This window comes from Cinclus cinclus, chromosome 2 (assembly GCF_963662255.1).
Source record: "Cinclus cinclus chromosome 2, bCinCin1.1, whole genome shotgun sequence".
NCBI classification, from domain to species: Eukaryota; Metazoa; Chordata; class Aves; order Passeriformes; family Cinclidae; genus Cinclus; species Cinclus cinclus.
Window position 1 is genome coordinate 103,602,159 of NC_085047.1, and position 14,658 is coordinate 103,616,816.

The 14,658-nt window shown below is 37.9% G+C and overlaps 1 protein-coding gene across 1 annotated transcript; it reads right to left on the reverse strand.

The window, feature by feature from the left end:
• Positions 1-724: 724 nt before the first annotated feature.
• Positions 725-9,363, reverse strand: SMPX (small muscle protein X-linked). Its single transcript, XM_062515150.1, has 3 exons — positions 9,325-9,363; positions 4,418-4,507; positions 725-865 (listed from the first exon to the last, which is right to left on the reverse strand). Exons 1-3 carry the CDS (start codon positions 9,361-9,363, stop codon positions 725-727), a joined length of 270 nt encoding a protein of 89 aa, XP_062371134.1.
• Positions 9,364-14,658: the final 5,295 nt, after the last annotated feature.

Below are 14,658 nucleotides of genomic sequence, written 5' to 3' on the forward strand. Positions count from 1 at the left end.
CTTTTCCATAAGCCCTCTTTAAGTACTAAAAATCCACAGTGAGGTCTGCCCAGAGCCTCCTCTTCTCCAGGGCTCTCTCAGTCTGTCTTTCATAGAGATGCTCCTGCCCTCTCTTCCCCTTTGTGACCCTCCCCTGGATTCACTCCAACAGGTCTGTGTCCTTCCTGAGCTGGACAACAGCAAGTCCTTGAGTACTATAAATATCACTGGGTGTGTTTGTGTGGTGAAATACATGGAACCATGTCAATTTTTAACTACATAAATAAATTAATATCAAATAACTAATTCATTTTTTAAGAATACTGACCTACTAGTCCATCATTGCAATAAATTTATTTGCATTTTAAAACATTCGTTTGTAGTTAGATTGTAAAAATACAAGTTCTATATTTCGCAAAACTGGAACTTGTGCTTATGAAGCAATATGTTATTTTTAAGGTGGCTTCAATATTCCAAATACTGAATTCTTAATATACTGAATAGTCTACTTCAGGCTGGTTGATGGACTCCATATATTGTGATATAGTCTCCAACATTACCTATGTTTGAAATAACAGAAAATTCCAATTATGACTTCTAATATTTTTTCTTTGAATTATGGTTTGTGACTCCAGGCCCGCTGAAGTAATTGAAAAGCCATCTTTTTACTTAGAGGTTTCTCGACCAGCCTTCTTCTCCTAGAGCCATGCAGAGAACCTCTCTCTTACTCACCTGCTTCTTCCAGCTACTGTTCAGCCTTGGGGACATATTTCAGCTCACTCTTTATGCTCTGAATCTCTGACAAGTTGACAGCAGGACCTGGAAGTTTCTTAGCTCCTGGGAGCAGTTTCTTCTCTTTCTCCTCCTCTGTTGAAGCAGGAACATTCTGCACAAAAGGACACCAGTGACCTTCTTGCTGCAACAGCAATTTCTTGAACATGAGCACAGGTCAGTTATTTGAAAAACAGGAAATGATGTTTTTATACTAAGGGTAATCCCAGTAGAAAAAGGGGGTGGAAGCATGAAGAGATAGGGTATTTTGTTGTTTGTTGTCTAAAATGTCAAAAAACATTCTAAAAATAATAGAAGATGCTCAGTGTAGAGGAATGAGGATTAGAATGGGTAAGAATTTAGTGTCAGGCAATTAGTAGAAAATAACTGACTGGAGAATTAAAGGCAACTCCAAGTCCCTCATACTTTAGATGACAAAAAAAGTAGAACCATTTTTATCATCTAATTCCTTTGAGAGTTTCACAGTTGCCAGACATTTGGAGAGGAAGATCATCATGCACTTCTGCAGCCCTGGAGAAGAGCTATGATAGTAGGTTATGGACTCCCAAAGTTCCCTGCAAGATCAACATGAGTTGAAATTTAACTTTTCATAACCTGAGTTGCAAGACCAGAAGGGGTTTTGTCATTTTATGTTTGAATTAGGGTAGTGCTGCATGGCTATTTTGCTGACACTGTAAAAATGCCAGTTAAATAACAGCAATTATACAATAGTGAGCAACTCAGCTAATTTCCCAAAGGACCACAGTATTTCAGTCCTTGGTACTTCCTCAGCTATTGCTTCTAGCTGAGTAGAGCAGGTATCTTTGACCATTTCTAATCTAGACTGGGTAATGTTTTGAAGGCATAGATTTCCAGACATGAGTTTACTGTTGTTCCATCCTGCTGTGCATTTTATAAAGCTGGCACACAGGAGGAATCAAGTACATTTAGAGATTAATTTATATTTTACTATAAATAATTTAATGATGAAATTATTTTTTCATTTTTGATTACTCTGTGAATGTCTTCTTGTGATGGGTCTTTTTGAGTTCAATCACTATTTAGATTTATTAGCCACACTTTTTGAAAAGGTGCATTAACTGTGAACAGTCAGTTCTTAATATTTAACTTAAGTTTTAAAATTCCAATATTACTTGCCAAATATTATTGGCCAGTAAACCCCTCTTTTTTTCTTTGTTCACTAATGGACTACATGGAAGAAGACTTTGCAATGTCAAGTAGCAAACATACAAGGTATTCTAGAAAACTGATATTTTCTTCCTATCTGATCTTTAAGGACTTTCTTAAGATCACAAAGTATAAGAAAACTGAAGTGATAACTAGATTTCTTGTCTCGGTAAACTTGTATTATCTTTTCTCACATTTCAGCCAATACACTACTAATTAATACAAGATAACACTAACAGTATTTTACTATTGTTTTTGCTAGATCATTTCAAATCCCAGCCAGTAATTCAGCCCCAGGTACTGTATGTACTGCCTGATATCTGGTTTAATGATCTAGCATCCTGAAACAGCAGCAAAGCACATCAGGAGAACAAGTAAATTGATACAGAAGCTGTTTGGAAGGATAAACAAAATTGTTATCAGTAGTCAAAGATGCCATGAGCTTGTACTGTTTCCTTTGACAGCTTTCCTAGGTAATCTCAATAATCAGGGTAAACAAGCACTACCTGAACCCCACAGTACTTATAAGTAACTATGCAAAAAATACCATTTTGAGTCAGGTGCAGTATCATTCCTCTTGCAGAACAAGCAGTGCAAGCTTTGCCTGCATTTTGGAGACTTTGTAGTCCATAAATTGCTGTCAGCTTTCTCTTCCAACCTCAGATGCTTGCTATTTATGACCTCACTGCTCTCTGTATCACTCACTCCACTGTGAGTGATACAGACGCAGACACTGTGCAACACACAGCTGAGATTAGACTATGGCCTTCAGTTTTATGGAAGGAAGCCTGAAGAGTGACTTAGATATACAATACAGGTTAAAAAATACAAGCATGTGAATGATCTGACTGAAGAAGAGTTATTTTTGTAATTCCCACCCTCCATTTCCTTTCATGTTACCATGTCTTCTTCACTGACTTTCAAAAATCTACTTTCCTGTCTGACTCCACCACCCCTTTAAGTAAGATCCATATTCCCCTCATCTCCTGCGTCAAGGCTTTAAAATACAGTGGAAAATGCACTGTTAGCAGTGATTATGCACTGTTAGCAAAAGTTGAATTTGTCTGAAACTGCTCTGAAAAATCATGAGCTGTAGGGCAGAACTTGTGGCAAAACTTAGCAAGATGAGAAAATCGAAATGACAAGTTCACTGGTAGCATTTTTATTCTATTCCTTGAACAAAATCTGTTTCTGCAGAGTTTCATCAGATTGGCTTGGTTGAGTATTGCCATAAAACCTGGGCCAAGAACTTCCATAATGTCTGTCTCATATAGAGTATTCATGTAGCTGAGAAACAAAGCAACATTCAATTACCCAAACAAATGCAATTATCAGCACCAGATATTTATTTTATTTTTCAAACACTACTAGAATTCACACATGCCATATTAGCTTCTGCTTAATAACAGGCACTCCTTCACCAGTTTAATTACTGCAGAGAGAATATGCTTTGATTTCTTTCCAAGGGAGAAAGCCACAATATATGTGCAAGGTCATTTTGTATGTTTGTTTTTTAAATCTTCTTAAGAGCCAAGTCAGCCTAGGTTTGATTACTTCAGGAAAGTTCTCTGTGAACAGAGCACAGTTTATATCAAAATATGGCAAAATTCAGGGGAAAAAAAATCTGTCTGAGGCAGAAAAGAATTGGGTCTTACATGGCCTTTCCTGCCCTTGGCTGTGAGGAGCAGTGGGAGCTCTGACCCAGCAGAATGAGTTCTCATGTGGGGATTATGAATTCAAACTAAGTAAACTGGTCAGGAAACCAGGAGCATCCATCTTTTTAAATCTTGCTTGGAGTATTTACCACTACCTTTTCTTCCACTGTTGGTATTAGGGTATCATTTATTATCAAAGTTAATGCCAAATAAGATGCTTTAATATCAGTGTGAAATATGATATCCGTGTTTAATCATAACCTTTATCATCAATGTTAGTTAAGGTATAAATTGTATTTTATATTCAAAACTCAGTGTTAAACACATCTTGTAAAATACAAGCATGAAAATACAGAATTCGGTCTAAAATTAAGTGTTTTCACCCCCAGGCAGGTAAATGGGTTCAGAATTTCTTTTTTAACTTGCAAGTATCTTCAGATTCAATTTCATCTTGTTGATAAACCTTCCAAAAAGCATTGTGTTTGAAAACCTGTGCCAATAGTGTGAAGCTGTAACAATAAATCACACCACAGGGTGACAGGTAGCAGCAAAGTCTTCCAAAGCTTTGCTATAATTTTTTCTGCTGTATCTCATCAGCTTCCATCTAGACAAATACTGCTGGTGAAATCCTGGCTTTCCCTCCTGACAGCAGATATTATCCCCCTGGGGAAGCAGAGCTACACACCTACAAAACAGTTTATATTCCTGCAGGTGCCCTGGCACCAAGAACAGAACTATTTATTCATGAAGTGTTAGTAAGTAGTCATTTATTTCCATGAATGATCATGATCATGATCATGATAAGAAAAACCTTTTTTGCTTACCTCCTCTACTTCTTCAGGTGTAAGTTCTTTTCTTTTATGAGGGTGGCCTGCACCAGGTCGAAATGCTCCCATTGGAATGTTGATATTAGCCTGGGAGAAGGAAATTGTGATGCATATAATAGTGATTGATAAACAAAGATATAGTTGATAAATGGCAAAACTCGAAAGGAGTGGGACAAGCATTATAGACATTATCATGGTTTCCAAGCACTTATGCCTTCAATGTATGCATCATCATACCACTCCTGTGGAAAGAGAAGTGCTTCCATCTCCATTTTAAAGACAGAAAGTGAAAAAACAAACTAGAAAGCTTTTGAAGTTCTGCATTTTAGACTAATGCTTCCTGATTTCGATGGCCTTTAAACAAATGAATACTGGACACTAAAGTATCTTTAGGCATCTGGGTTTGCTCCAGTTTGGTCAAGGTCGAGCAAAAAGTGAGTGCCAAAAGCAACATTTACATGTAAATCATGCAAATCCTTCAATAACACCCAATCACTTGGACCCAGTCAATAGACCACTCTCCATTCTCCAACAGACACCAGTTTTCACCTCACTTTATCACAGGTATCTTAGAAGGGAAGCCTGTCATGAGTCACCTTAAGCCATAAGTACTTAAAATGTGATTTTACCAACAAAATTTACCTACGGCTGCTAAAAACTGCAAATACTTGAACCAGCTGCAACACTGGGCAGACCACTGGCCCCTGGCTTCTCCAAAGTCTCTCCAGAATGACACCCAAACAACTGCATCAATCTCATCTTTTATCTGGAGCAGAAAGCCAGTAGCTACAACATAATTGGGGCTGATATTAGATATCTTAAAAGTAAAGATTTTGGGGAATAGAATAGCACAAAACAGTGCTTAGGAAAGAACAGCTGAAAAGTATGCATTTCCCAATGTGACCCAGCCAAGGTTGTTTTAAAAGTCAAATGGCATGATCAATTAAATGCACAATTTATACTTATCTTGTGATCTCAGAAGAGAAGAGAAGCTCCTAGAAAATGTCATCAAAATACCATGACTCCCACTGGTAAAACCAGGAGGTGAATTGGTAATGTCACAGAGCAGAAGCTGAGAACCTTCTAACAGTGAGCTCTGTTCTTGTCCTTTACCATCTGACTGATCTGCACTAAATGGAGACAAATAATCCCACCCTTCTGCTCAAGTTATGGTCTTACAGATCATGCCCCATTTGAGCAACCACAGGAAAACAGCCCACAGTTTCAGTAACAACTGTTATCAAATGACAAGCAAATTAAGAATCTATCTGCCAAGAAATGAATGCTTTTTCCTGTATTCTACTGACCTGTTTCCCATTATCTTATTTATGCAAGATGATACTGTAATTTCAGTGGGGCTGCCAAATATCTGCAGGGTCACAGATAACCGGGTATTTGTTTCATAATGCTTTTTTACTGGGCATTGGTTTAAATATTGTGAAACTTTTCACCAGCACTTTGTAAGTTCCCAGGAGACAGGGCATTTACAGCCTCACAGTTCCTAACTCATTATTTCATTTATGGGTGGAAAAACCCCAGCTTTGCCATTTCTAATTTTAAGTAACTGCCCCGCCAAGACGTGGTATCTCCAGACAGCTTTGATTTTTGGAATGAGAAACTTCTTTGCAAATTACAGCTAGCATGGTCATACAAGTTTGCAGACTCTAAACTTAAAGAGATATCTCTCCTTGTAGTGCACATCCTGAACTTGGACATTCCTTTCCCTTGGAGGCAGCCAAAAAAGAAGCCAGCCTCCCACAGAACACTACAGCCCTTGCATTTCCTACTGTGACTGACAGGCCAACTGTGACTAAAAGTGGTTCAGAAAGCAAAAATGAACCACTAAGTCCCAGCCTGCTAATTAAATTCAACAAACCACTCTTTGGTGTGCTTCAGCACTTTCCTAGTAATCTGTGTCACACAAAAGCAGTTGGTACTTTTTTATCTGAAGTAGGGACATTCATGTCAGAGTTCAGGCAAGAAGTTTGCAGTCATGAAATAATAACTTGGTAAAATGAGCATCCTTTAAGACATAGTTAAAAACTCTGATAACAGATCTGATAACACATATTGTGAATTAAAATATTTCCAGTATGAAATGAAAAGGTGACATTTCCAAACAATTCCTGACCATAGGTACCAAAGTCCTGAGCTGTAAGTCTCTCTTAATCCAATGCTGGTCCTGTCTTGCAGATGAACAGCTGTGTAATGGGTGGGCCAAATCCTGTACACCAGCATAGCTCTTCAAGGACTTGTGCTGGGATCAGCAAAAGTTTACAATTTTGCTTTAAAGATATGTTTCAAGGCTTTTGTTATCTCTAAGATGAGATGGAGTTATGACCCTAGGGACTCTCCATCCAGTAATATACTAAATGGGAAATTTTCTGTTCCTTACTCTGGAAATCTTAAATTTTTAAGACAGATTTTCTAGGTGTGATTGTTACATTTAACCATACTAATTATGAAAACTACTGAGTTTGCCTCTTCCTTTGTTTGAAAAGCCTACCATACTGTGTGCCATTGCAGTTTACAATGACTGGCTAGGTATGTGCACTGATGTAGCCAGGGTCCTTCTGAATAGACCAAAGGAAGAATACCTGTAAAAATGACACACTAATATATTGCTGGTTTGATTAAATTGAACTGGTACTTAGAGATTTTTTGTGTGTGTGTGTGTTCTTCTTTCTGTTTAATAGAGAGAAGGTATTAAAGTTAGGATACAACTGATGCAACTGAGCAGGAGTTGAGAACTGTTATGGGTAAGTCCTTCATAGCATCACAGCCACTCCTGGCTGTCCAGATGGATGACTGAGTAATCTGGAAAGACAATTTGGTATAAACATACTTCATTAAAAAAAAGGAAAAAAAAAAAAAGAAGAAGGAAAGAAGCTGTAGAGAAAGCAGAATGAAATCCAGAAACACACAAACAAAACCAAATAAACAAACAAACCCTAGAAACTTCCTAACTCTTACCTCTGGGGAAAGCCAACAATGTTTAAAGATAGAATAATCTTCAGTCAGAGCTGTTCACAGCCTTTTGCACACTGAAAAGGGGAAGTCAGCAATTGTTTCCAGGAATTAATGCACTTTGGTCCTCTATTGCCCCAAACTACTCTTGGGAACGAGTTGTTGCCTTTAACTCTTACACATCTGTATTTAGTAGCTATTGGGAAGTGAAAAGTTTTGTCTATATCTAGTACAGTCAGAAAAAAGCCACTTCAGACACAGATAACCATGAAACACTTCAGTTAGTGAAGTGTCTTTACATTCCCATGGCTGCAGCATGATGTACCTTCCCCAGGGCTTATCAGTGTTTTTATATCAGCACACAGTAGCAAAGGATCATAATATATGAATCACAATGTATAAAAGTAATGTGACATTTTGAGTCATAGTTCTCAGACTGCTCAGAGCGCAATAAGCATCAATTCAAGTGCAGGTCTCTCTACTAGAGCCACCTTTGACACAATGCTTAATAGATATATTTTAAATTTTTGTTTTAGTTTTTCTCATGATTCAAATTACCTTTGCAAAAATTAAAGTTTTTTAAAATATTAAACCTAGTGATTAAATTAAATGCATTTTTAAAATGAACAACCTAGGAGCATTGTTTACATTTAGAAGTTGGAAGTCATCCTAGAAATAAAATGCAACCTATCATTATATATTTAAGAAAAAAATGTAAACCAATTAACTCCTTAAAAATGTTTGTATGTGTCTATGGAGTTTAAATGTAAAATGCAAATAAATACTTTTCAGCTATTAAAGATCTATATTTTTTTCATTAATCCTACAAATATTTCTATAGTCACTGTAAAAGAGGGATGAAAATTTGAACTGAGTGAAATCAAAATTCTGGTAAAATGGCTTTATTTCCTAATTTCAACAGAATTAGAATACGGTAGTTTGCATGTCTGTTTCGGTAGAATTGATGATGATGGTGATGATAATGATGGTGATGATGATAAAGAGAACCTGCATTTTCACAGTGCCTTGCATCTTCAGTATACTGCCTAGCCCTGGGTAATTAATCTTGATACTCCAATCTATTGCATTAGTATTATCTCATGAAAACAGACAACAAAGACTTCAGAAATTCCATTTTGTGTTTCTTAGTTAAGACAACTTGAACTCATAGTAAAACTTCATTGGAAGTATATTTCACAAAATACAAGAGAATTCTGTAAGATTCTTCAGCTCAGAAGATATTTTGGCCTTTTGACAGAACTATAGAGAACATGAATTAAACACATACTTCATGACGTTACTGCATGATGATGTTGGGATAATTCTCCAGCTGTTTCTTTTACAAGTATGCAACAATTAACTCCATCCTTATTAGCATATACCATCGAAGAGGTATGTGGCAGACAAGAATCTTTCAAATTATAAGATCAACATTTCTCTAATTTTCTTCAGCTTCTAAATAAAATACTTCTTAAACGATTATTTGAAGTTGAGCACATTTTTTTCCTTAAGGAATGCAGACATGAAAAACTTCACATTACCCATGCTACTTTTTTAGCCTACAATTCTCCCAGCATATTGGCTATCTGTAAAATCTAATGGCTGCAGGAATTATTTGTACTTAATAGTTATGGAGATGCATTACCATGTTTTGTTTAGATGATCCTCCAATACACATAACCTAATACTGCAAAGACCATGCAAACAAGTGATTAATTAACCTATCTGCTCCAGTTTTTTTATCAGCTCAGATCAAAAGATGATCTCCAGGTCACACTTTTTCAATGCTGTCATATCTACTGAGCTTTTCACTTTAACAGAATAACCCCAGCTAGCACTCCTATGGTGCTTTGTCTGAGTAAAAATGCAGTCTGCCAAGCAATGGAAGTTGAGTTTTATCATTTTATTATATTAAAAACATAAATGCTATCTCTTACCTGAATGGCTTTGACATGTGATGCTGGTTGTTTTGACATTTTTACGACAGAAGCTTATCCCTGCAAGCAAAATTGGAAAGTGTTACAGGCTCTGACATTCCGATAGCTGTGGAAGATAAGCTAGAACTTAACTCATGCTGCCTCTTGACAGGCATCCATTTCATCTGCCCAGCTCCTGTTTCCATCTCAGTTTCCAAGTTGCTTAGTTATTCCTTCTGATATCAGAAGGAGACAGAACACCTGAGCTTCACCAATTAATCTTTCATAGCCACAAATGGAGCTATCTCTTTCACCCTAAAAACAATAAATGAGATAAGGAATCTCTCAAACCTTTACAGAATAGTAAAATGAGTAAGAATTAAGGGGAGTTTTTGAGGATAAACATTGTATGATTGGCCCTGTCACAGTATGTATGTGGGAATTATTAGAACTTACAGTTTAAGCCTTCTCTCAAATAAAATGTAATTTATTAGAAAATATTGACAAATGCAGACATAACCATTTTCTGACTCATAAATCCTTGCAAACCTTTAATGCCTGTGGACTGAAAGTGATCAAGATGGTCAAACAGAAAAGTTCTCCTTGACAATTGCTAGTGCACAAAGTAGCCTCCCTCCAAAGTTTTACATCACATAGATTGGTCAATTTTCTTTAACAATAAGATCAAAAATAACATATTTTTCCATATAATTATATGCAGGTAGAGAAATATGGACTGATACAGTATTAATATACAATAGCAAAGGGACATACACCAGAATAAAAAGGAAAAAAATATTATTAGCAGATTATTTGAAACACAGTCTTAACCTTTTATTCTCTCACCGAGAAGTTAGATTTTAACTGGACTAGACTTTCAACAAAGTCTTGTTATTTAACTATTATAATACAAAGTAAGGTAGTAATTCTAAAAGCTGAGAAATTCATTCACTAGAGAAGTCACTGATCAATACCAAACTACAGCACATTTTTTATACTGTATTTAAACTTAGATAGGAAGGGAAATAATGAGAACAGAAATAAATTACATAGGAGAGAAAATAGAAATAAAATGAGAAATTGAAGTGTGTCAAAGACTTGGGTACTCCAAAGAGGGTAACTGCTACTACATAAGGCAGTCCCCAGAAAACCATATAGATGAGTTGTATGTTGGCTTCAACTTGGAATATCAGCAGTATCAGCCTGAAATTGTATTGCTGGGACTGACTAGAAGACTTCCTCCTGCATATTCTCACATCAGTTTTAAATCTGTGTACAATGCTGAACAGAATTAAAAGTTCAAATGACCTGCCATTAGAGGTCTCCCTCTGGTCACACTCTCAGCTTCATAAAGTGCTGTCCAAACCAACACAGCATTCTGTCAGAGGACAGTCATGTTCATAAAAGCTTTGGGTTTAAATTGCTTCCACTAAATTAATAAATCAGAAAAAATCCCACTGTGCAAAATAAAACCAGCATTCTTTTAATGAGTTTTATATTGTGGTTTTATATATACAATCTTAAAATGAGAGGGAATTTAAAAACTTTAGAATTCACTTTAGGGGATGCAATTTCAGCCACTGACTTTCATGACAAAATACAAATAGATTTCAAAAACACAAAAGGATTTACTACACTCTCTGTCCTTTAGTTTAGAAAATCTTTATTAGGAGTATAAATAACTGTTCTGTTGATCAGTGACTGTATTCCAAAATAAACATAAAACTATCCCCCAGTTGACTGGGAAGATAGGAGTCATAATACAGAATGTTTAATTAATTTTTAATCAAGTTCTCATCTTTCTTATCAGAATGAAAAATGGAAACAAAAGCACAGGAAAATAACATTAAACATTTTGAAACACAGTGTATCTACTTCTCAAGCACTGTCACACAGAAATTCTTCCTAAGATGTACTTTATCTTGCGTGCCTGTGCATTGGAAAAACACCCATACACCCCTCTTGGGCCACTTAGAGATAAATTTACCCTGAACCTCAGCTTTAAAGCAAGTACAGCATTAGCGCTCCTTGGCGACGTGCTCTGGGTTCACATGCAGTCAGTGTTCAAAATTACTGCAATCAGACACTGGTTCCTAAAGAGGGATGCATGATACAATTGTGTAGGACTGCTTCTGGAGGAGGTGATTTTCCTACCAGACCGTGCTGTCCTCATTACCGCCAGAGAAATCAGGACAACAGCACCCTACAGAATAAAAATAGATCTCTGGCTCTTTCCCCTTCCCTCCCTTCCCCGAATTTCCTTACAGAGCAATACTGACCATCAATCACAGGAAAATAAACCTTAGATTACAGAAGCATCCATTACAGAAGTGATTAGATAATTTTTATAAATTCCTTTGTTTTTTCACACGTGTCTCAGAGAGTCAAGAGTGCTGCACTGATTGTAATAAATTATTTCTAGTATTCCAATCAGCTCTGCAAACTTGAAAAAATCCCACTTCACCCTAATTTCTATAGCAAGACTGCACATCTCTGGCAGGCAGCACACAGCCTGTATTCCCCGGTGTCTTTTTGGCCTCCCCACACCTTACCTTTTACCTTTTATGGGCTGCATGCTGAGCCAAACTTAGAAAGCAATGGCAATGTTAGTTCAATTTGGAGCTGGTTTATGGCAGCATTCCCTGGCAAATTCCCTCGATGTGCAGTGAAAGTACTCATGAGCAGGACTGCTTGTGAAATATAGGGCTCCCACAGTGAAATAAATGAGGGTTTTGAAGCAAAACTTCGTAAAACAAAGGAACCTATCTTCTGTCTCACTGCTAAAAATAATTTCTGACAGGGCTGCAGCAAGATAATAAGCTAATTTATTCAATTTGCTTTAAATACGATGAGATATCATAATGCCATCTTTTGTAATGCACACAAGAGATGTACAGTAGTACACAGACAACAGCAAGAGCTCTCCTCCTGTCCCAGCTGGAAGCTGTCCTCTCCCCCCACTGCATGCATGGCATCAAGCACAGCAGGCATTTTGGAGACAGAACTGCAGTGTATTATCTTATTAAAAGGCTTTGAGAGGAGCTACACAAGTGTGAGACCCAGCCAGTACAATGAAAGAAGAGAAACCCCTACTCTGTAGCTTTCAGCCTGTTACACAAAAACTTACTACAAGCTCTAGGCAAATGTGGTCACATTTTCTGTAGTACATACACAATAATTTTCAGTACAGCTGCCTGTTAAACTTAGTGGAAGAAACCTCTCTTACATCAAAACCATAATGTAATATTTCACTAACTATAACAAACATATAGAAAGTAATAATCCTCTGCCTATGCACTACAATATTCAAACTCATACATGCTTCTTATGCGTCATGAGGTATTTAAGTGACTTTTTGTTTTAAATCTTTAGATCCCCACAGACTATGAAGCAATAGCGATCTGCTCTGAATACTCTGATACACTGCAGGAGACATTAAAACAGGCAGAAACCCACAACTATTGTAGTAAACTCACAGCAATTATTAAAGAGTTTTCATGAGGGTCTTTCAAGATTTTAATTGACCCCTTCAAGATTAGCTAACTTATTTACTTATATAAAAAAATTTCCAAACCGTCAAGTGAGTATGCACACCTCCTTTGGATGCTGAAAGAGGTACCTTCTTCTACCAGCTGAGGTATTGACTGTGACCCTTTTAATGTGTCTGAAATAGCTCCGATGCTTTCAGCCTGGACGGCACTGAGTGCTGCTCCAGGCTGGAGTGGGACTCAGCAGAGAGGCGAAGTGTAAAAGGGAATTCCTGTCATAGCTTCCAGTTGTTCTTCCTAAATATAGAGTTTGATTCACCCTGTAACTTGGTCCCCTGTGACACTTGACCATGGTAAAAGCAGGGCTCAACTGTCAAGCAGGAGGTGTTGAAGGAACACACCTTTAGGTCCTTTTCCTGTCCTCCCTCTCCTGCCATTCCAGACTTTTCCCAAGTGCCAGGCATACAGCAGTAGTAGGCAACACAGAACTCCTCCCATGACATTTCGGGCAGCGTGTGCCTCCCTACACCACACCAGAGAAGGAAATAATTATGGAGACGTAATTATGAAGGAGTCACCTCAGAGGAACTGTCTAGTGGAGGTGAATGACACGCCAATGTGAGCATGGTGCTGCTGCTTTGGGAGCAAACTCACAGAGCAGCTGCCCTGGGGTGTGGGCAGAGCCTTCCCCCACAGGACAGCCCTGTTCACAGGGAGGGCTCCTGAGCATGCCATAGGGACCAGCTGCTGAGCCTGCAGGCATGGGGATGAAGGAAAGCCAAAGGAGGAGCATGTGTGTGTGTGTGAGAGAGATGTTATAGCTCATGAGGGAAGTAAAACATTATACAGTTGTGCTCATGCTGGCTGGACTATTGTCCTACTGAGGGCTACTGATGGAGATCTCACAAGTCAGGTGTAGGGCACAGCCTCAGGTTTCCACTTCCAGAAGTGCAGACTCCTGGTCATCTGTGCATCTTCACAAGAAAGAGTTTCCCTCTTCCTCACTCTTCTGCTGTACCTGTTCTGCACTGAACCCACAACAGTAATGGTGACAAGAGCAGTGTCATTATGGGCAATTACTGTCAAGGATCTTCCTTGACCAATGACCCTTTTAATTTCAAGTATCTCAAAGGGGAAGGTGACCAAGCAGGCTGCTTCATTAAGCCTGTGACTCACTCTCCACTGCCCTCTTTCCCAAAAATCTTGTCATCTGGAAGCTGATAAAGCTGATGACTTGCTCTGGGAGATTGCTCAGTACTTACAGCCACCCCCTTCCCAAGCAGCCACAAGAAGATGGATGACACAGAACCAGGCACTCAACCAGGACATGCATTGTGGAAGTCAGAACTGATGGATGAACACACAGCAAATAGCTCGCACCAAGCAGACCTCTATTCCTCAGAAAGGCTGACTGTGCCTGTTGACAAAAATTTTGAGGCATGAGAGGACTACTACATTTGAAAAGTGGTGGAGTTCCCAAGAGGGCTCACAGAGCTGTTCTTTGGCCTTCCAGGAGATTAAGACCACATTAAAACAAAGCCAGAATCAGGTAAGTGACTTTAAATACCTCCTTCTGAAGGTTCATATTTACAACAAAAACACCAGAAAGCAATGGAAGAGGCAATATATTTTTTAACATGGTCCTGTACGTTAACTTCTTTCAATTTATATTAGTATAGTAATATTACAAACTAGCTCTTGAATGCACAGTTCTTTCTTCCATGTACTGTTGATTAAGCAAAGGTAGGCCACTGTTTAGATTTATAATCACTTCATCTTCCAAATATGCATAAGAAATATCCGCTCAACACTGTTCCCTTCAACAAATTTTCACAGCAGTGACAAGTAATTCAATAATCTTAGTGAC

Coding starts and splice junctions, on each gene's coding strand:
- SMPX (XM_062515150.1), bottom strand. CDS start 9,363: ATGTCAAAACAACCAGCATCACATGTCAAAGCCATTCAG. Junction 4,508..9,324: donor CACATGTCAAAGCCATTCAG/GTAAGAGATAGC, acceptor TCCTTCTCCCAG/GCTAATATCAACATTCCAAT. Junction 866..4,417: donor CACCTGAAGAAGTAGAGGAG/GTAAGCAAAAAA, acceptor CCTTTTGTGCAG/AATGTTCCTGCTTCAACAGA.